Source organism: Triturus cristatus, chromosome 12, assembly GCF_964204655.1.
Source record: "Triturus cristatus chromosome 12, aTriCri1.1, whole genome shotgun sequence".
In the NCBI taxonomy this organism is placed as follows: domain Eukaryota; kingdom Metazoa; phylum Chordata; class Amphibia; order Caudata; family Salamandridae; genus Triturus; species Triturus cristatus.
This window is the reverse complement of record NC_140595.1, coordinates 12,084,592-12,107,133: the sequence shown is the minus strand read 5'-3', so window position 1 is coordinate 12,107,133 and position 22,542 is coordinate 12,084,592. Positions and strand designations below refer to the sequence as shown.

Below are 22,542 nucleotides of genomic sequence, written 5' to 3'. Positions count from 1 at the left end.
CCTCATTCCTTACCTGCAGCTCCCGCAAACACTCCAGTACTGGGACGACGCAGGTCTGCCAGTGCACCTCATTCCTTACCTGCAACTCCCCCAAAACTCCAGTACAGGGTGACACAGCTCTGCCAGTGCACCTCATTCCTTACCTGCAGCTCCCCCAAAACTCCAGTACTGGGATGACTCAGCTCTGCCAGTGCACCTCATTCCTTACCTGCAGCTCCCGCAAACACTCCAGTACTGGGACGACGCAGGTCTGCCAGTGCACCCCAAATCTTCCCCACAGCGCCGCCTGCTGCCCTCCTGCCGCACCTGCACCTCCACGACGCCCCCTCTTCCGTCTCTCCCAGACAGCAGCTGTCACCGAGAGCCTCGGAGCGTCCCTGCTGCTGCTTGGAGCCCAAACACAAGGAGGAGCGTCAGGACCAGAGCCCGAGTTTTGTTTTCTTGGAAAATGGAAACGGGGAAAACAGTTTGTGTGCTTAAAAAATAAAATCAGTACGAACATTTGGCTGCCAAAGAAGGAACGCGTTGTACTTGGGAAACAAATGCTGCTTTTTCTAAGAAAGTAACAAAAGCAACACAACAACATAGCTGATGGGGTCCCTGGGAGGGAGGGCTGCGGGGAGCTCTGGGGGGCCAGACCCCCCAGTACAGCAGGAAGGGAATCTGGGGCGTCGTGGAGCCCCTGATTCCAAGAGGCAGCCTGCATTCTCAGAAATTCTACAGAAAACCCCCCAAAATAGGCTGAATGTGAAGAACTCTCCTGGGGGCGGGGCTTAAAGTGAGTGAGTTAGAAGAAAGACTTTAGGGCACACATTCACAGGTCAAACCTGTCAGGGAGCTGGCACTCAAGACTGGGCTGGACTGACCGCAGCGGGCATCTCCCCGGGAGGCTGGAAGGGTGGGGCCCTGTTTTGCATCAGTGGGGGCCGGTTTTGTTACTGGGGGCTGGTTTTGCAGCAGTGCTCAGGGTCGGAGTGATAAGGTGGGCACTCCGGCATTGGCCGGTAGCAGAGATTAAGCTTTGGCACTCTTTTCTGGACAGCATCGTGGCCGATTTAGGCCGGGTCTGTGCTGTTCAGGTGGCGCCAGTGGGGGCCAGAGTGGCTTCTCCGGAGCCAGATGCGCCTCTGTTACCTCCTTTTTACCAACGGGGTGGAGGGGTCATTCCCAGCCTCTGGCCCGGCCCGTTAATGTGCGTAGATTGAGCAGGGGCGGAGCCTGAGCAGAAGAGGCCTCGCTTGTATTCAGGTGTGGGTCACCAGTGTGAACTAATCCGTGCACAAAGAGTCCTGGCAACATTTGCATTTTTTGTTATCTCAGTGAGTTTAAGAAAACCTCCCCCCCCCTCTTTTTATAATAACACTGAAGCAGTGTTTTGTGAAAAGGCGTAATCCAGAATGTGGGCCACTTTTTTTTGGGGTGCCCGGGCCTATTTTGCATCCCAATCTAACCCTGGTGGTGCAACAATATCGGCACCAAGTTGCAAAAGCAACAGTGCTTCACTGGCCCGACAAAACGGCCAGGGCTGCTTTGGGTTCCCAGTCCGGCCCTGCTCAAGACCCCCCGCTCTGGAACGCAGCGACTCTTTGTCGTCTGCATTGCTGTGCAGAGCACAGGCATTGGTCAGTGAGAAATTCACGGAGCACTGCCTTGGGGTTTTTATCCACTCTTTATCAAAAGTGCACCTGTGGGGCCATCTTTGTTTTGGGCAAGACCTGGTTTCAGGGGAGAAGGCCTTTCCACACAACATGCACCTGAGGGACCATCTTTGGTGTGGGCAAGGCTTAGTTTCAGGGGAGAGCCTAGTTTCAGGGGAGAGCCTTTTCACACAGTGTTTACCTGAGGGGCCATCTTTGTTGTGGGCAAGGCCTAGTTTCAGGGGAGAGCCTAGTTTCAGGGGAGAGCCTTTTCACACAGTTTTTACCTGAGGGGCCATCTTTGTTGTGGGCAAGGCCTGATCTCAGGGGAGAGGGCCTTTCCACACAGGTTCCTCAGCCACGCTTCTTTTGATGTGCAGATCTGGCAGGAGCAGGTGGAGGGAGCTGGGGTTCCCTGTCAGGGGCATCCTCTATTAATGTGACCTTCGCTCAGTTGAAAGGAACTAGGAATGTTCTCTGCTCTTCTACCAAATCCCCTAAGTTGCTTTGCAGATGCAGTCTTCGTCTTGTCAGCCACAGACACTCCAGAGTCTAAAATGGTTCGCAAGTGCATGCAGTAAGCATCACATACATACTCCCTGCCCGCTCTGATCATCCATACACTACAAATATACATGTGCCTGCCATATCGCACATGAATGGAGTGTAGGGCTTGGTGGAAAGGAACTGGTTGAACGGAAGAAACTCTCCTACTGAAGGGAACTTCTAGAAAGGCCTGTTCCTTCTGCAATCATTCGCAGCTACGTCACTGCCAGTTGGTCTTAGCCAAGTGAGATTATGGTCACTCTCTGGGAAGAGGAGTACATGTTGTATGTTGCCCCAGAGAGCGGAGCCCGCTCCAGGTCTCTCACTAATCCACAGGAAGCCCTCGCTGCCCATGCATGACTGCTGCATGTGGGGAGGTGAAACATCACAGACCTGCAGACATGCAGGGAATTAAACTCTGTCCAGGATTGGACTCTGTGTTGAGCCTTGCAGGGGGACCTTTCTGTCACTTTAGGGATGACACTGCATTGTGGAGGTGCTGTGAGCTGGAAAATATCAAACCCACTGTGGTTGCGTGCTAAATAAACAAGCATTTACAATGCAATGGTCTCGGCATTGGTAAAGTTAGAGCTATTGGCATTGCTGATGACATTATTTTTGTTTATGTTTTTAAAACATTTAAAGAAACGGCATTGTTATTTACAATGCCAATAGCTTAATCACTCTCAAATGCGAGACCTTTTGCATTTGCACCCACACACAGAGCCACCCACACACACAGAGCAACCCACACACAAATAGAGCCACCCACAGAGCCACCTACACACAGTTACCCACACACAGAGCCACCACGCATAGAGCCACCTACAAAAAAAGCCAAACACACAGAGCCACACACACAGAGCCGCCCACACACACACAGAGCCTCCCACACACACAGAGCCTCCCACACACACAGAGTTGCCAGATTACTCAGTGTCAGAATGACAATGTTTCCGGGCCTGATTTTTAATCATGAAATCAATGGATTCTACAAACCAAGTCATACACTGTTTTTAAATGCATAGCCCAATACTGTAGTGCTTGTGTACAGTCAACATGGAGCGACCGGACTACCAGTTTAATTCGCGCAGACGTAGGGCCTTCTGGTACTTGTAGTAAGGCAAGTGAGGCATGTCCACCGCTCAAATTAATTTCATATTTCCCCACTAATCGTGCTTGGATTCTGGATTAGCGTGCTACCCGGCGAAAAGCACTTGAACACCTCATTAGGGGTACACCCCTGAGGGGAAACCGGAGAGTGCCGGGGACAAGGGACTCTAGATAGCTAAAGGCCCATGCACCCCCAAACCAGAGTGCCAGGCCGCAGCTTGCTAGCTGGCCGGCAATCCAGAGCCCGCGCCCCCCAGGGCAGCCCAGAGCAAGCACCAGTGTCACCCGCGACCACTCGGGTGGGGTGGGTGGCGGAGGCATGTGGGTAGGACGGGGGCATGATCGACTCACCGGCAACCTCCCTCAATGCTCCTGCAGTCCTGGGGCAAAGCGAGCACGACGCAAGATGACAAGTACAGACGACGAGTTGAGATGGCATGTCCGGCACGAAGAGAGGCAAACCCCTAGGTTTGTTTGCATTTTGCAGTTGATTGTTCGTGATATTTTTCCCCTCCTTCACTTACAGATTAACGCGGACACTTTCACTACTTTGGGAGAAAGCCCCAGGCCGCTGAAAGGCTGGTGTATGTTGGAAAAAACAAATAGGGCTTTGAAAAACAAACGCCTCTCTGCGTGGCTTCCCGCCGGTGAGGGCGTGTTTCGCCAGGGACACGCCCTGCGGGAATGTGCGAGAGACTAATCTACTCGAGGAGGCCAGCCGATGGGGGGAAAATGGCTGCATCGCACCATGCGAGTCTACAGCATGTCTTGCTCATGCTGCCTGCACGCGCCAGTAGGCTCTCTGATTGGTTGACAAGGTCCACCAATCACAGTGCTTATTTGGTAGTTGCCAACCAATCAGAGAGCCGACTGGCGCATGTTCAGTGAGTCCACCACTAGGACCTATAGTGAAACAAAAAACAAAGAACACCAATGGTGTAGGTGCTAGGTTATGCCACATACAGATCAAAAGGGCTTTTGAACTACCCACTGCTGGGTAGGGACACAATTAAAAGTATTGTAACATTGGTACAGGGCGGCACTTACCTAATTTGGTTGATGTAGTTACCGCTTCTGTCCGGGGCTATTTTAGCCAGAGGTCTGTATGCTAACCCAACCTGGAAAGGGGAATAGGTGGTGTCAGCAAGGGAGAAAGAGGAAGAGGAGAGCAGAGATCTGACAGAGCTCCGATATTCATTAGTCAGAAATGGGGTAAACAGAGGGCGTCTGTTTTGTTCAAACGGAAGTACAGATATGGCCAGGATTATATAATAATGAGGGTCTGCTCTTAAAGGAGCTGTGTACAGAGTGACGTGTCACGGCAATATAGTGTAGTGTCAAAACAACCCCCCTATGTGTAACCCGGGGTAAGACTGCAACTATCCAAGGTGAACTCATGGATAAACCCAGGGAGGCTGCGCATGAGTGGACCCAGACAAGGTATGGGTGCCATTTGAGGGGGAGAAGCCAGAAGGAACTGTGACCATACAAGTACGCCCTGTGAAGTGAAAACTGGTGCATCCATGTAGATAGAAGCCCCATTGTAGGACAGTGGAATGGCGAGCTTGCAGTGGGTCTGGGGAGCATGTAAGATGGTCAGGATAGGATGCTCCACCTTAATGGGGGCCCTGCACATGGGCAATTGAATGCGGGGCCCAGTCGGGGAGTGCGTGGCACGACAAAGCGCTTCAATGGTGCGTTCAAGGCTAGGGTAGTTAAGCCGCCGCAGCAAGGAAAGTGAACTGGGGGATGGTCCCTGTCTACAAGTCTTGAGGCACGGCAAAGCCTAGACCAAGTAGGTCGCGGTTCAAGCAAGCAAGGGATGGTAACGCAACCCGGGCAAAATAGGCGAAGTAACTTACCGCTCTGATGTCGCGGTGTCTTTCTAGTGTGCGTCCAACCAGCAGGATACTCTGAGAAACAACTTGTTGTTTATTACGGCGCGTCCACTTCCGTGTAGATAAACCGGGGTGCTTGGGATTTGTAGTTTTTGAAAGCGCGCGCCTAGGGAAATGTAGTCCCAGCACGAGAAGGAAAACCTCGATTAAATATCAGCATAGGGCACTGAACTCGATATAAGATGTAAAGCAATAAGCTGGTCCAGTCGGAAACGGCTCATGAAAAAAACCATGATCAGCATAATGATATGTCGGCATGGGGCACTCAACTCGGGGTGAAACTGAAAGCTAGTCCAGGCAGAACCAGCTGCTGAAAAGAATATGGTCGGCAATCGGACACAATGGGTCACATGCAGACAGCTCAGGCTATACAATAATTCGAGCAAAGTATCAAGCACTGTCAGGAGGGACCAGCGAGATATCGCGCTACATGCACACAGTCTGCTCAGGTGCTGGAAAAAGAGCAGACATGAATGAAGTGCTGACAGGCGCTGCTCTTCTGCCGGGCAGCCTCGGAGGCGGCGGCCGCGAGCCTCTCGGTGGATTTCTCCGGTGTGCAGGGCAGCCCTCTTCGAGGAGGCCAGCCGATGGGGGGAAAATGGCTGCATCGCACCACGCGAGTCTACAGCATGTGTTGCTCATGCTGCCTGCACGCGCCAGTAGGCTCTCTGATTGGTTGACAAGGTCCACCAATCACAGTGCTTATTTGGTAGTTGCCAACCAATCAGAGAGCCGACTGGCGCGTGTAGGCAGCGTGAGCAAGACATGCCGTAGACTCGCTGTCTTATGGGCGTGTTTTAAAAAAGAGAAATAATCGAAAAAACACGCCCCCGAATCCGAAAAGGACGGGGTTTGTTTGGAGAGACAAACCTCTTCTCCAATGGCTGACCAGTATTCAAGAGGCCAGCCAATGGAGAAGAGGAGAGAAGAGAGGCGGGTTCAAGCCCCTCTTCTCCAAGTCATTAAATCTCGCGAGCGAGACTGCGCAAGCGCAGCCTTCGCTAGCCGAGACCTAAAAAGAGGAATTTCCTCCCCAATAGCCCCCTACTTCAGTTTGAAAGGACACTGTTGGATTGGAACCTCCCTCAGGACAGGCACGTGCGTTAATGGCCGAGGGACCCTGAGATGCTGAGCACGAGACAAAGAGGCATGGTGAGCTACAAGGCGGAGAACCTTTCTCAGGCTGGATGTTACTGGATCCCGTCTGCTCCCAGCAGCTTCAGGTTCTGACAATCACGAGAACAGACCCACAGGTGGAGAAAGGATAGATCTAGAACAGGCTTCTCCAAAGAGTAGCTCATGAGCTACTGGCAGCTCTCCGGATAACTTAAAGGAGCTCTCCTGTGTGCAGCCCAGCCGACTAGAGTAGAAGTGCTTGCTTAGTTGAATTAATAGATGTTAACATATTTGAAGAGCATGTATTTGAGATGAAAATGTGTGTATTTTTAGGACTTACAGGCTGTATGGAGAACAGTTGAATTTCCAATTGAAGTTCCAGTTGAATTTCCGATTCACCAATTCCAATCATTGAATTTGGTAACAATAAATAATGCTATTTCAACTCCAAAATATCAACTGGGGTCAGTATGTGCTGTTGTGTTATATTTAAAGCTCATCTTTGAGTGATAAATCATGCAGTATTAAGAAAACGTATTACTATCTCGGTAACTTTCAGCTATGGCAGCCATGTAGAGGCATGCCAAATTGCTGAAGCCTTTTTAGGTCGAGCCTAGGCAGCGCATGCGCTGTGTCTTCGAGACATGCAGTATCCACTCTGTGGGCTTACAGCCCACCCATTGCCTTTTTCTTCATCCCTTCGATTTTCGTTCAAAAATACTTGCCCGCTACTGGTTATTCCTTCCTCTTACTCCCTCCTTTTTATGTTTTGTTCACTCCCGCAGGGCACCGCCCTACTACTGGTAACGTTCCACTTCAGTTCTTATCTGTTCATGTCTAGAACTATTTATTTATTCCTTTCCTGCTCATCTTTGTCGTGGCACCATAGGCATCCAGTCGCTACCACGCCCTCTCATCCCCGCAGCACTCACTTCAGGCTTCCTCTATAAACGACTGTGATTATTGTTCTTATCTCCTCACATAGAATATTTCTAAAAAATCAGCATAGATTGCGACGAGTGTGCATGTCATAGTGTTACTTCTTATTACAAAACGAGCGTTGACTGATTTGGTACACGCGAGGCCACTTTCTAACAAAACAACAAGGAAATACCACCATAGCTCTAACCGGCAAAGCAGCTACTATAAAAGTCACTGCATGCTGCAAACTCGCCCCATAATGCTTTTCGGGGCCTCACCTTTAAAATGCCTTTTCGACCATATCTCAGCCTGTGGCGGTCCCATGTGATGGGGCCACCACCAAATCGTTCAGCACAACGTGGCCTTGCTTTTCTTGTCAAGTTCCAGGTTCTCACCCAAAGTTGCGGGGGAACTCAAAGTCATCACCTTTACCTGCCTTTCAATACATTTTCAAGTTCCACCATGGTTGAAGCATTTGCTGTAGTGATTAGAGTATTTTTTTTTCTTTCAGGGGCCTTGTGCATGATAATATTGTAGAAGGTCTGGAAAGCTGTAAAATATATAATGAACTGTCCATGTGGTTATGTTCTCTTGGGGCTGATTTCATGGTTGCCTTTCAATGCAGTTTTGCTGTGATGGTAAAAAAGCTTGTCATGTTGTAGCTTTCTAATACAGAACAAGGGTTGACTACTTTAATACGCTCAAGGCCATAGTTAAAAAAAAAAAAATAACTGCGGCTCTCCCCGATACAGCAGGAAAACCGCTACTATTAAAATTCACGGCTTGCTGATAATTCACCCCATAATGCCTTGTGGCGCCTCACCTTTAAAATGCCTCTTTGTCCATATCTCAGCCTGTGGAGATTCCAGGGTGACGGGACCGCCACCAAATTATTCAGCCTTGCTTTTCTTGTCCACTTCCTAAATTGCGGGGGATCTCAATATCATCACCGTCCCCGCCTTCCAATGCATTTTCATACTCTTCGAGTGTTGAAGCTTTTGCTCCACAGCCTGGAGTTGTTTGTTTTGTGGAGACATTGTGTCCATTAATATTGTATAAGGGCCGGATGGCTGAATGATGTATTGTTCTTGTGACTATCCTCTCTAGTGGCAGATTTTATGGTCGTCTTTCAATTTTCCTTCATATTGCCGTTTTACTGCAATGTTTTGCCTCCTTTGATCTTTCTTGATTGTGTTTGAACTTATTTTAGTTATCCACTCTCCAAAATTAAAAACGCAGAACAGTTATTTCTGCGGAACAAGACACTTAAACTGAAAAGTAAAGCAGTCTGTCATGGTGTTACTTTCATGGTGTTACTTTCAAACACAGAGCTAGCGTACACGTGAGGCCACATTCACAAAAAACCAGTAAGGAAATATTACCGCTGCCCTCTCCGGCACAGCGCGAGAGCGGCTAATGTAAAAGTCACTGCTTGCTGCAAACTAGCCCCATAATGCTTTAGAGGGCCTCACCTTTAAAATGCATTTTCATCCATATCTCAGCCTGTGGTGTGAAGGAAGTGACCCGATTAGGGCCCCCTGGGTCTCTCGCGGCCACCTCTCCGCCTTCCATACAATTGAAGAGTCGGTCAGACAGTAGAGAATACAAACCAAGTATATTTTATTCAGGTACGCTCGAGCGGAGTCCAGTCTGACCAGCTTCCTGGGATTGCTGCAGAGGGACTCACTTCAGCAAACATAGAGATACTTTATGTACCTTTCCGAAACAAGAATGTCCCGCCCATAATGAAAATCTACGAGCAGAAGCAGCTAAAACAAAGAAGTAAAGAAAGATGAGTTTCAACTCTGAGGCTGGACACACACATCTCTATGCCAAGTGCCGTTCTGTTCGTGCCTACAGCTAGACTAGTGGGAGAAAGCCTCTATCTATGGGAAAGGAATGAGTTAATAAGAACAGTGTATTCATTAGCAGAGCGAGGCCTAACCATGGAGAAATGAAACTTTCCACAGCCTGCTTCTCAAGTCAGGGAATACGTAGCTGACTACATGATTCAAAATGGCGGCTAAACATAAAATGGTGCCGCGAATGCCAACTTAAACGAGAACAAAGCACAAGCAAAAGAGCAAAACATTTTCATTTCAGCAGGTGGTCCCAGGGGGCCGGGACCACCGCCCAATTGTTCAGCACAATGAGGCCTTGCTTTTTTCTGTCAACTTCCAGGTCCTCACCCTAAGTTGGGAAACAACCTCAAAATCATCACCTTCCCTGCTTTTTCAAGCCCGTCCATGGTTGAAGCTTTCGCTCTTCAGCTGACAGTGGTTTGATGTCTCAGGGTTTCGCGCACGGTGGTGCTGTTGAAGGGCTGAAAGGCCAGAAAATCTACAATGCACAGTTCATGGGCTTACGCCTTCTAGCAGCTGATTGTATGGTTACAATTTAATGCTCTTTCACAATGTACTTTATCGTGGTGTCCTGTCTCACTTGGTCTTTCTTAATTGTGTTTGAACAGATCTTTAGTTACCCACTCCACAAAATTAAATATCTAGTGCAGTTATTTTTGCAGAACACAATACTTAAACGATGAGGTAAAATAGCCTGTCAATATGTTACTTTCTAATTCAGAACTAGCATTGACTGTTTTGGCACACACAAGGCTGTGTTATCAAAAAAACAACTAGGAAATATCACTGCTGCACTCTAATATCACTGCTGCACTCTCTAATATCACTGCTGCACTCTCTAATATCACTGCTGCACTCTAATATCACTGCTGCACTCTCTAATATCACTGCTGCACTCTCTAATATCACTGCTGCACTCTCTGGCACAGCGGCAGAGCAGCTACTATAACATTCACTGCTTGCTGTAAAATTACCCCATAATGCTTTGCGGGGCCTCGCCTTTAAAATGCCTTTTCACCCATATCTCAGCCTGTGGTGGTCCCCAGGCGACGGGACCACCGCCAAATTGTTCAGAACGACATGGTCTTGCTTTTCTTGTAAGCTTCCAGGTCCTCACCCTAAGTTGGGGGGGGGGAGGAGGGGGGACATCAAATTCATCACTTTCTCTGCCTACCAATGTGTTGCTAACCTCTTTCGTGGTTGGGGTTTTTGCTTGACATTGGGAAGTGTTTGCTTCCTAAGGGTCTTGTATGTAGTACTTTTGTAGAAAACCTGGAAGGCTGAACACTTTTTGTTGTATAGTTTATGGGCTAAGGCGCTCTAAGGGTTTCAACACTCTTTCACAAAGCAGTTTTACTGTGGTGTCTTGTTTGCCTTTATTCATCTTAGTTGTGTTTTATTCTATCTTTAGTCATCTGCTCCCCAACATTAAAGGTGCAGTACAGTGCCATGGTATTACTTTCTAATACAGAACTACTGTTCAGTGCTTTGGTGCACCCGAGGCGGCGTCCACATGGCTCTCCCCAGCACAGTGGGAGAGCTGCTCCTATAAAATTCACTGCTGGCTGCAAACGCGGCCCATAATGCTTTGCGGGGCCTTTGCTTTAAAATGGCTCTTTGTCTATATCTCAACCTGTGGTGGTTCCAGGATGACGGGACCACCACCAAAATTTGTACCACAACGTGGCATTGTTTATTGTCAACTACCATGTCCTCACCCTAAGTTGGGGGGGGGGGGTGTGGAGGGGACCTCAAAATCATCCCCTTCTCCCCCTTTCAAAGTATTTTCAAGCTCTTCTGTGGTTGGAGTGGTTGTTCTGTGGTTGGGAGTGGTTTGTTTTGTAGGTGTTTTGTGCGTGGTAAGGTTGTAGTATATCTGGAAAGCTGAAAAAGGTATAATGCATTGCGTAAGTGGTTACGCCCTTTGGGGGCTGATTGTTTCGTTGCTATTTAATGCTCTTTTGCTGTGCAGTTGTACTGTGATGTCTTGCCTTCCTTGATTTCTCTTTATTGTGTTTGAACCTATCTTTATTCATCAACTCCCCAAAATTAAAGATGCAGTAAAGTACAGTTATTTCTGTAGAACACAAGGCACACGGGAAAGCTACTTTAAAATTCACTGTTTGCTACAAACTCGGATCATAAAGCTTGGCAGAGCCTCGCCTTTAAAATGCCTTCTTGTCCATTTCTCAACCTGTGGTGGTCCCCGGGTGACGGGGCCAGCACCATATTCTTCAGCACAACGTGGCCTTGCTTTTCTTGTCAACATCCAGGCCCTCACTCTAAGTTTGGGGGGCGGGGCTCAGAATCCTCAAATTCCCTGCCTTCAATTGCATGTTCAAGCTTTCTAGTGATTGGAGTCTTTGCTTTGCAGCTGGAAGTGGTTTGTGTTCTTGTGGTTTCTGCGTGGTTATAGAGCAGCAGGCTGAAAAGTGTATCATGCATTGTTCATGTGGTTAGGTCTCTAGGGTGCGGATTGTATGGCTGCAATTCAATGCTTTTTCAGAATGCAATTTATTGTGATGTCTTGCCGTTCTTAATTGTGTTTTAGTCTGTCATTAATTATCCACTCTCCAAAATTAAAGATGCAGTACAGTTATTTCTGCAAAACACAATACTTGCACGGTGAGGCGAAAGATAGCTCTTTGTGTTCTAAGGCAGCCGATACCACCAGATCTGGTTTTGTTTTGTAATAAACATCTGTGCCTTCACCCACATTCTTTTCCTTCTGCTACCTTTCCTTTCAGTAGAAGCAGAGTGGCCTTACGTTTTGTCATGAGATACACGCTTAGCACACTTACACTTAATGCTTATTTACAAGGAGCTTGCGCCACCGTTGCGTCATTCTTTTTACACGCTGGTAGGGCCTTGATGGCTCCATATTTACAAGATGACGCAGCTAGACAGATGAGTCACTCTTTGTTTCCCTGAATCCGCATTTTACCTTCGTCAGAATCGGCTGCGTCATGTCAGAATTAATGTATGCACGGTAGGCGTTATCGTATAAAATCCCCCATTAAACCGACTCAGTGGTATTTATGACTGTTTGTAAAAGTGACGCATCATCGGGAAGTGGCCCGCAGCGCTTGCAATGTAAAACTCAGGCACGGGAATGACGCGTTGGCTGCGGCAAAGGAAACTGATCAGCTGAAGTCACGTCCAACAATGTAATCTAGAAAGAAATCACGTCCCCTCAACAGTTAAGTGCACGCATAATGTAGGTAACACAGTAACTGTCGCACTACATAACATTAATGACTTGTATCCACACACATAGTAGTCTCACACAATATGTTGCTCATACGTAGGTGTAGTGGTACACATAAGTACACTGTGCTCACTTGTATGCAAGACACACAGGACCAATGTAATAGAAGCCACGGTGAAGTTTCAACCTTTTCGCACTCTACTACATTGGTCCCCGTACAGTGGGCTTCGCATTGCCTTTGTTTTTTGTCGCATTGCTTTAGCCGCGCCAGTCTTATGACCAACTACAGCAAAGCGCCACTTTTGGGCCTGACACCTTGCGGCATCCTTACCACTGATGCGTCAGTATTTCTGACACATCCGAGGGTCCTTGCACTGTGGAGCCCTGTATTAGAAAAATGGAGTATCCATGGCGTCGTAAGGATTTTTGCCACAGGAGCAAGTAGTTTTGACACATTGCTGCGGCGAAGCATCATTTCTTGTCACTAAGGCCCATCATGTTTTTTTCTTTTGCCCGTGCTACGCAGTATCTTGTTATGTTAACACTCTGGGGCATATTTACCATAGAAGTGACAGAGCGCGGCGTTAGCCTTCTTGGCTTAAGCCGCGTTCCAGCACTTGTGAAACGCAGGGCTGCATTATATTTACAACAATATGCTGCAGTCTGTGTTTCCTCCTACTCTGGTGCTAAATTCAGCTGCCTAGCAGCAACGCAGACACACTTGCACCATAGTTAAGGGTGTCTGCGTTGGAGGGGAAGATTGTTTATGTGCAAGAAGGTCCCCCCTCCTGCACATAAACAATCTTTAAATTACGTTTTGTAACTTCTATGTGTGCTGCTCAATGCAGCACGCATAGAAGCTGCACAACTTCAGGGCATATTTACAGCAGAATGGAGAAGTGTGGCGTTAAGCAAACATTGCTAATGCCAGGCTTATCCATTCTGAAAATGTAGGGATGCATTTCCCTTAGTGCTGGCGCTGAGTTCATCTGCCTAGCGCCAACGCAGGAACCCTTGCACCATAGTGCAAGGGGGGCTGCATTGGGGGAAGATTGTTTATGTGCGGGAAGGTCCCCCTTCCTGCACATAAACAATCATAGGCAATTTGCCGTTTCTATGTGTGATGCATAAGGCAGCACACATGGAAACAGCAAAAGCGAGGAGAAATAAATCATTTCTCCTCATTTTGCCTGTTTAAGACCAGGTTTTCCCTGGTCTTAATTTTGGCGCTGCCTCCTTATTCACGTGCCAAAATCAATGGGTGTTGCGGAGGAACGCCCACCACAACACTCATTGCCCTTCCCTTTCACGCTAAATACAGCGTGAAAGGGTACCTTATTTACAAGGCAGCGTTAAGCCACATCAAGTGGCTTAACGCTGCCTTGTAACTAAGGCGCTGCCCCTATCGCCACCACAACGTCACCAAAAAGCTTTATTTTTCCTCATTTTTGCTGTTTCCATCGGTGCTGTGCAGCACACATAGAAACAGCAAAACACCATTGATTGTTAAGGTGTCCCTTCCTGCACGTAAACAATCATTGTGTGCTGCATTAGGCAGCAGACACAGAAGTTACAGAGCACCATTACTGATTGATCATGTGCAGGAAGGGCCACCTTCCTGCACATAAACAATCATGTGCCTGCAACGCAGATACCCTTGCACATCGTGCAAGGGTGCCTGCATTGGCGCTAGCCAGGTAAACTAGCGCCATTGCAGTTGGAAACGGTGGGCTGCACCGTATTCTTGTAAATACCATGCAGCCCTGTGTTTCGGAAGTGGTGTTAAGCCAAGGAAGCTAACACCCCACTCCGCCACTTCTCTGGTAAATATGCCCCGCTGTTCCCTACTCTGGGAGTACGTCTTTCCCTGCTTTCTCACTTATGTGCTGCATTTTCTTGTTCCAAGTTGCTTTTTCTTCCACCTCCCCAGCTTATAATTACATGTGCACGCATGCACTACATCGTACATTTACTTTTTTCTGCTGATGCCGAACATAATCGACAAAAAACAATGGCAAAATGAGTGGGTCTACATTCACAAGCCAATGCTTGTTTACACTACTGCTGACAATCCTGCCTGATGCACTGAGGTGATCATTGATATTAATCTTGTGAGTGGCCACTGCTGTAATATTGTATAATGTGGTCACTATTACAACGCTAATAATATTAGTAGCTCGGGTGATTTTCACTGGATATAAGTAGCTCTTTTTGCATATAAGGTTGAAAACCCCTGGTCTCGAAATTCAAAATGATTGGAATAGCTTCTGATCTGCAATGGTTGCTGGGCATGTTCTAAATGGTTTTAGAGATCACTGGCTTTAAATCTATACATTGCATCTGGCCAGTAAGGGACTTCTCCGGAAGAGACTGTTGAAGACTGGTTCATGGTTTCTAGGTTAGGCAAGTAAGGGGGTTCTCTGGAAGAGGCTGTTGATGACTGGTTCAAGGTTTGTTAGTTAGGCCAGTAAGGGGCTTCTCTGGAAGACGCTGTTGAAGACCGGTTCAAGGTTTGTTAGTTAGGCCAGTAAGGGGCTTCTCTGGAAGAGGCTGTTGAAGACTGGTTCAAAGTTTGTTAGTTAGGCCAGTAAGGGGCTTCTCTGGAAGAGACTGTTGAAGACTGGTTCAAGGTTTGTTAGTTAGGCCAGTAAGGGGCTTCTCTGGAAGAGACTGTTGAAGACTGGTTCAAGGTTTGTTAGTTAGGCCAGTAAGGGGCTTCTCTGGAAGAGGCTGTAGAAGACTTTTTCAAGGTTTGTCAGTTAGGCCAGTAAGGGGCTTCTCTGGAAGAGACTGTTGAAGACTGTTTCAAGGTTTGTTAGTTAGGCCAGTAAGGTCTTCTCTGGAAGAGGCTGTTGAAGACTGAGTCATGGTTTCTAGGTTAGGCCAGTAAGGGGCTTCTCTGGAAGAGGCTGTTGAAGACTGTTTCAAGGTTTGTTAGTTAGGCCAGTAAGGTCTTCTCTGGAAGAGGCTGTTGAAGACTGAGTCATGGTTTCTAGGTTAGGCCAGTAAGGGGCTTCTCTGGAAGAGGCTGTTGAAGACTGTTTCAAGGTTTGTTAGTTAGGCCAGTAAGGGGCTTCTCTGGAAGAGGCTGTTGAAGACTGAGTCATGGTTTCTAGGTTAGGCCAGTAAGGGGCTTCTCTGGAAGAGACTGTTGTAGACTGGTTCATGGTTTCTAGGTTAGGCCAGTAAGGGGCTTCTCTGGAATAGGCTGTTGAAGACTGTTTCAAGGTTTGTTAGTGAGGCCAGTAAGGGGCTTCTCTGGAAGAGGCTGTTGAAGACTGGTTCATGGTTTCTAGGTTAGGCCAGTAAGGGGCTTCTCTGGAAGAGGCTGTTGAAGACTGGTTCATGGTTTCTAGGTTAGGCCAGTAAGGGGCTCCTCTGGAAGAGACTGTTGAAGACTGTTTCATGGTTTCTAGGTTAGGCCAGTAAGGGGCTTCTCTGGAAGAGACTGTTGAAGACTGGTTCATGGTTTCTAGGTTAGGCCAGTAAGGGGCTTCTCTGGAAGAGACTGTTGAAGACTGTTTCATGGTTTCTAGGATAGGCCAGTAAGGGGCTTCTCTGGAAGAGACTGTTGAAGACTGGTTCATGGTTTCTAGGTTAGGCCAGTAAGGGGCTTCTCTGGAAGAGACTGTTGAAGACTGGTTCATGGTTTCTAGGTTAGGCCAGTAAGGGGCTTCTCTGGAAGAGACTGTTGAAGACTGGTTCATGGTTCTAGGTTAGGCCAGTAAGGGGCCTCTCTGGAAGAGGCTGTTGAAGACTGTTTCAAGGTTTGTTAGTTAGGCCAGTAAGGTCTTCTCTTCAAGAGGCTGTTGAAGACTGAGTCATGGTTTCTAGGTTAGGCCAGTAAGGGGCTTCTCTGGAAGAGACTGTTGAAGACTGGTTCATGGTTTGTTAGTTAGGCCAGTAAGGGGCTTCTCTGGAAGAGACTGTTGAAGACTGGTTCATGGTTTCTAGGTTAGGCCAGTAAGGGGCTTCTCTGGAAGAGGCTGTTGAAGACTGTTTCAAGGTTTGTCAGTTAGGCCAGTAAGGGGCTTCTCTGGAAGAGACTGTTGAAGACTGAGTCATGGTTTCTAGGTTAGGCCAGTAAGGGGCGTCTCTGGAAGAGACTGCTGAAGACTGGTTCATGGTTTCTAGGTTAGGCCAGTAAGGGGCTTCTCTGGAAGAGACTGTTGAAGACTGGTTCATGGTTTCTAGGTTAGGCCAGTAAGGGGCTTCTCTGCAAGAGGCTGTTGAAGACTGTTTCAAGGTTTGTTAGTTAGGCCAGTAAGGTCTTCTCTGGAAGAGGCTGTTGAAGACTGAGTCATGGTTTCAAGGTTAGGCCAGTAAGGGGCTTGGCTGTTGAAGACTGTTTCAAGGTTTGTTAGTTAGGCCAGTAAGGTCTTCTCTGGAAGAGGCTGTTGAAGACTGAGCCATGGTTTCTAGGTTAGGCCAGTAAGGGGCTTCTCTGGAAGAGGCTGTTGAAGACTGGTTCATGGTTTCTAGGTTAGGTCAGTAAGGGGCTTCTCTGGAAGAGACTGTTGAAGACTGGTTCATGGTTTCTAGGTTAGGCCAGTAAGGGGCTTCTCTGGAAGAGACTGTTGAAGACTGTTTCATGGTTTCTAGGTTAGGCCAGTAAGGGGCTTCTCTGGAAGAGACTGTTGAAGGCTGGTTCATGGTTTCTAGGTTAGGCCAGTAAGGGGCGTCTCTGGAAGAGACTGTTGAAGACTGGTTCATGGTTTCTAGGTTAGGCCAGTAAGGGGCTTCTCTGGAAGAGACTGTTGAAGACTGGTTCATGGTTGTAGGTTAGGCCAGTAAGGGGCCTCTCTGGAAGAGGCTGTTGAAGACTGTTTCAAGGTTTGTTAGTTAGGCCAGTAAGGTCTTCTCTGGAAGAGGCTGTTGAAGACCGAGTCATGGTTTCTAGGTTAGGCCAGTAAGGGGCTTCTCTGGAAGAGACTGTTGAAGACTGGTTCATGGTTTGTTAGTTAGGCCAGTAAGGGGCTTCTCTGGAAGAGACTGTTGAAGACTGGTTCATGGTTTCTAGGTTAGGCCAGTAAGGGGCTTCTCTGGAAGAGGCTGTTGAAGACTGTTTCAAGGTTTGTTAGTTAGGCCAGTAATGTCTTCTCTGGAAGAGGCTGTTGAAGACTGGTTCATGGTTTCTAGGTTAGGCCAGTAAGGGGCTTCTCTGGAAGAGGCTGTTGAAGACTGTTTCGTGGTTTCTAGGTTAGGCCAGTAAGGGGCTTCTCTGGAAGAGACTGTTGAAGACTGGTTCATGGTTTCTAGGTTAGGCCAGTAAGGGGCTTCTCTGGAAGAGACTGTTGAAGACTGGTTCATGGTTTCTAGGTTAGGCCAGTAAGGGGCTTCTCTGGAAGAGGCTGTAGAAGACTTTTTCAAGGTTTGTCAGTTAGGCCAGTAAGGGGCTTCTCTGGAAGAGACTGTTGAAGACTGTTTCAAGGTTTGTTAGTTAGGCCAGTAAGGTCTTCTCTGGAAGAGGCTGTTGAAGACTGAGTCATGGTTTCTAGGTTAGGCCAGTAAGGGGCTTCTCTGGAAGAGGCTGTTGAAGACTGTTTCAAGGTTTGTTAGTTAGGCCAGTAAGGTCTTCTCTGGAAGAGGCTGTTGAAGACTGAGTCATGGTTTCTAGGTTAGGCCAGTAAGGGGCTTCTCTGGAAGAGGCTGTTGAAGACTGTTTCAAGGTTTGTTAGTTAGGCCAGTAAGGGGCTTCTCTGGAAGAGACTGTTGAAGACTGGTTCATGGTTTCTAGGTTAGGCCAGTAAGGGGCTTCTCTGTAAGAGACTGTTGAAGACTGGTTCGTGGTTTCTAGGTTAGGCCAGTAAGGGGCTTCTCTGGAAGAGGCTGTTGAAGACTGTGTTACGGTCTGTTAGCTGAGCCAGTAAGGGAGTTCTCCAAAAGAGACTCCTGAAGACTGGTTCAAGGTTTATTAGTTAGATCAGTAAGAGGCTTCCCTGGAAGAGGCTGTTGAAGACTGGTTCATGGTTTGTTAGTTAGCCCAGTAAGGGACTTCTACGAAAGAGCCTGTTGAAGACTGGATTATGGTCTGTTAGTTAGGTCACTAAGGGACGTCTCTGAAAGAGGCTGCTGAAGACTGTTTCATGGTTTCTAGGTTAGGCCAGTCAGGGGCTTCTCTGGAAGAGGCTGTTGAAGACTGTTTCAAGGTTTGTTAGTTAGGCCAGTAAGGTCTTCTCTGGAAGAGGCTGTTGAAGACTGAGTCATGGTTTCTAGGTTAGGCCAGTAAGGGGCTTCTCTGGAAGAGAGTGTTGAAGACTGGTTCGTGGTTTCTAGGTTAGGCCAGTAAGGGGCTTCTCTGGAAGAGACTGTTGAAGACTGGTTCATGGTTTGTTAGTTAGGCCAGTAAGGGGCTTCTCTGGAAGAGACTGTTGAAGACTGGTTCATGGTTTCTAGGTTAGGCCAGTAAGGGGCTTCTCTGGAAGAGGCTGTTGAAGACTGTTTCAAGGTTTGTTAGTTAGGCCAGTAATGTCTTCTCTGGAAGAGGCTGTTGAAGACTGGTTCATGGTTTCTAGGTTAGGCCAGTAAGGGGCTTCTCTGGAAGAGGCTGTTGAAGACTGTTTCGTGGTTTCTAGGTTAGGCCAGTAAGGGGCTTCTCTGGAAGAGACTGTTAAAGACTGGTTCATGGTTTCTAGGTTAGGCCAGTAAGGGGCTTCTCTGGAAGAGACTGTTGAAGACTGGTTCATGGTTTCTAGGTTAGGCCAGTAAGGGGCTTCTCTGGAAGAGGCTGTTGAAGACTGTTTCAAGGTTTGTCAGTTAGGCCAGTAAGGGGCTTCTCTGGAAGAGACTGTTGAAGACTGAGTCATGGTTTCTAGGTTAGGCCAGTAAGGGGCTTCTCTGGAAGAGACTGTTGAAGACTGGTTCATGGTTTCTAGGTTAGGCCAGTAAGGGGCTTCTCTTCAAGTGGCTGTTGAAGACTGTTTCAAGGTTTGTTAGTTAGGCCAGTAAGGTCTTCTCTGGAAGAGGCTGTTGAAGACTGAGTCATGGTTTCTAGGTTAGGCCAGTAAGGGGCTTCTCTGGAAGAGGCTGTTGAAGACTGTTTCAAGGTTTGTTAGTTAGGCCAGTAAGGTCTTCTCTGGAAGAGGCTGTTGAAGACTGAGTCATGGTTACTAGGTTAGGCCAGTAAGGGGCTTCTCTGGAAGAGGCTGTTGAAGACTGTTTCAAGGTTTGTTAGTTAGGCCAGTAAGGGGCTTCTCTGGAAGAGACTGTTGAAGACTGGTTCATGGTTTCTAGGTTAGGCCAGTAAGGGGCTTCTCTGTAAGAGACTGTTGAAGACTGGTTCGTGGTTTCTAGGTTAGGCCAGTAAGGGGCTTCTCTGGAAGAGGCTGTTGAAGACTGTGTTACGGTCTGTTAGCTGAGCCAGTAAGGGAGTTCTCCAAAAGAGACTCCTGAAGACTGGTTCAAGGTTTATTAGTTAGATCAGTAAGAGGCTTCCCTGGAAGAGGCTGTTGAAGACTGGTTCATGGTTTGTTAGTTAGCCCAGTAAGGGACTTCTACGAAAGAGCCTGTTGAAGACTGGATTATGGTCTGTTAGTTAGGTCACTAAGGGACGTCTCTGAAAGAGGCTGCTGAAGACTGTTTCATGGTTTCTAGGTTAGGCCAGTAAGGGGCTTCTCTGGAAGAGGCTGTTGAAGACTGTTTCAAGGTTTGTTAGTTAGGCCAGTAAGGTCTTCTCTGGAAGAGGCTGTTGAAGACTGAGTCATGGTTTCTAGGTTAGGCCAGTAAGGGGCTTCTCTGGAAGAGAGTGTTGAAGACTGGTTCGTGGTTTCTAGGTTAGGCCAGAAAGGGGCTTCTCAGGAAGAGACTGTTGAAGACTGCTTCATGGTTTCTAGGTTAGGCCAGTAAGGGTCTTCTCTGGAAGAGACTGTTGAAGACTGGTTCATGGTTTCTAGGTTAGGCTAGTAAGGGGCTTCTCTGGAAGAGGCTGTTGAAGACTGTTTCAAGGTTTGTTAGTTAGGCCAGTAAGGTCTTCTCTGGAAGAGGCTGTTGAAGACTGGTTCGTGGTTTCTAGGTTAGGCCAGTAAGGGGCTTCTCTGGAAGAGGCTGTTGAAGACTGTTTCAAGGTTTGTTAGTTAGGCCAGTAAGGGGCTTCTCTGGAAGAGACTGTTGAAGACTGGTTCGTGGTTTCTAGGTTAGGCCTGTAAGGGGCTTTTCTGGAAGAGGCTGTTGAAGACTGTTTCAAGGTTTGTTAGTTAGACCAGTAAAGGGCTTCTCTGGAAGAGACTGTTGAAGATTGGTTCGTGGTTTCTAGGTTAGGCCAGTAAGGGGCTTCTCTGGAAGAGGCTGTTGAAGACTGTTTCAAGGTTTGTTGGTTAGGCCAGTAAGGGGCTTCTCTGGAAGAGACTGTTGAAGACTGGTTCGTGGTTTCTAGGTTAGGCCTGTAAGGGGCTTTTCTGGAAGAGGCTGTTGAAGACTGTTTCAAGGTTTATTAGTTAGATCAGTAAGAGGCTTCCCTGGAAGAGGCTGTTGAAGACTGGTTCATGGTTTGTTAGTTAGCCCAGTAAGGGACTTTTACGAAAGAGCCTCTTAAAGACTGGATTATGGTCTGTTAGTTAGGTCACTAAGGGACGTCTCTGGCTTGTTAGTTGGGTCGGTAAGGGGTATCTCCGAAAAAGGCTGCTGTTGACCTCTTTGTGGTCTGTCAGTTAGGCCAGTAAGGGACTGTTCCGAAACAGGCTGTTGAAGTCTGGTTCAAGGTCGGTTGGTTAAGCCAGCAAGGGACGTCTCCGAAAGAGGCTGTTAAAGGCTAGTTCATGGTCATTTAGTTAGGCTCCGGCAGCTCATCTCTGTGAACTAGAGGGCATATTTACAATAAATTTGTATAGGGCAGAGCTGCAAATCATTTTGCTGCGCTGCCGTACACCAATTTGAAAGGACAGAAATGCAACGTATTTACTAGGTACAGTGCATTCCTGTCCTTTCAGCCAGCGCTGGTGCAAAAATTGCAGCATGGTATAAGGGTGTCTGTGTTGATGGCATGAATCACGTCATGTGAGGCGTTTTCCTCATTCCATGTGTGCTGCAGAATACAACATATGTGGAAAGAGGAAACAACAAGGAAAATGTAAACATTTCTCGTTGTTATGCCTGCTCTGGGAGGTGTACGTTTTTGGAACCGCCCCAGATTCACACTATGTTGTAAATCTGGGGCAGTGTCAAAATCCATGGGTGTTGCATGGGAACACCCACAGCCACACATATGGCACGCCTCCCTGCTGCAATGTAAGGCAATGCAGCGGCTTGCGCTTCGTGGCTTTACACCTTATCTGCAAGGCTATGAAAAGCCCTGCAGGGTGGATTTGCAAGGTCTTGTAGACATGGGCCTGCACTGTGCGCCACCTGAGCGTCAAAAAAGTGACGCTCCAATGGCGCGCGGGGCTTGTAAATATGCCCCAAGGTTTTAGAAAGATGTCTCAACAAGAAGATGTTGTGTTGCCATTCTTGACTTGTTCTCTGCTGTTGTGCCTTCCTCTGTATGAGCTTAGGGGGTGACCTGTGGGTTATAACATGCCCCTAAATACTTATTTTTCTTCGCAGAGACCTGCACTGGCGTTGTGTGCCCGGGAACCCACACGTGCGTTGTTGACCAGACAGGCAGCGCTCATTGTGTGATATGCCGGGCAGCACCCTGCCCGGAACCTTCCGACACTGACCAGATGCTCTGCGGGAATAACAATGTCACCTACCCCTCTGCGTGCCACCTGAGACGGGCAACCTGCTTTCTGGGGCGCTCCATCGGCGTACACCACTACGGAAGCTGCACAGCAGGTAGGTACAGTGAACGAGACAGAAGGTTCATGACAGCAAAAATACAAGATTATACACCTCGTCCAAAATGGACAGGATGGTACATTTTTTGTAGGAAACTAGAGATAAATGCAAGAGAGCGCGAACAGCAGCAGTGGGCAAGCTCTCGGACTCGCTAGTTTAATTGTTTCTGCAGTAGGATTTTTGTGTCAAATCACTTATAATTACATGAACGGGTGTAATCAATGATTTTGCGTCAAAAGAGTATTGCAAAATTACTGAAATTACTCTGATTAGTACGGAATAATAAGAATTTCCCCCAGGTCTGCAGACGACGGAGTGGCCTACAGCAGCATCAAAAAGTGCCCCCAAAAGGCTTACACCTCTCAAAGGCCACAGGGCTTGGGAAACGGTCACTCATATGCCAGGAGATGGACTCTGCGTGTCCTCTCAGGGGCCTTCGGGGGCAGTGGATTGAGCTTCACTGTGAAAGT

At 47.9% G+C, this 22,542-nt stretch overlaps 1 protein-coding gene across 1 annotated transcript in view; it reads left to right on the top strand.

Moving 5' to 3' along the window:
• Nucleotides 1–22,542, top strand: part of FSTL3 (follistatin like 3) — a 74,136-nt gene that overhangs the window by 46,786 nt on the left and 4,808 nt on the right. The window contains exon 4 of the mRNA XM_085637582.1: nt 21,839–22,069. Coding sequence (XP_085493708.1) covers nt 21,839–22,069 — 231 coding nt within the window. The remainder of the gene's footprint in view (nt 1–21,838; nt 22,070–22,542) is intronic.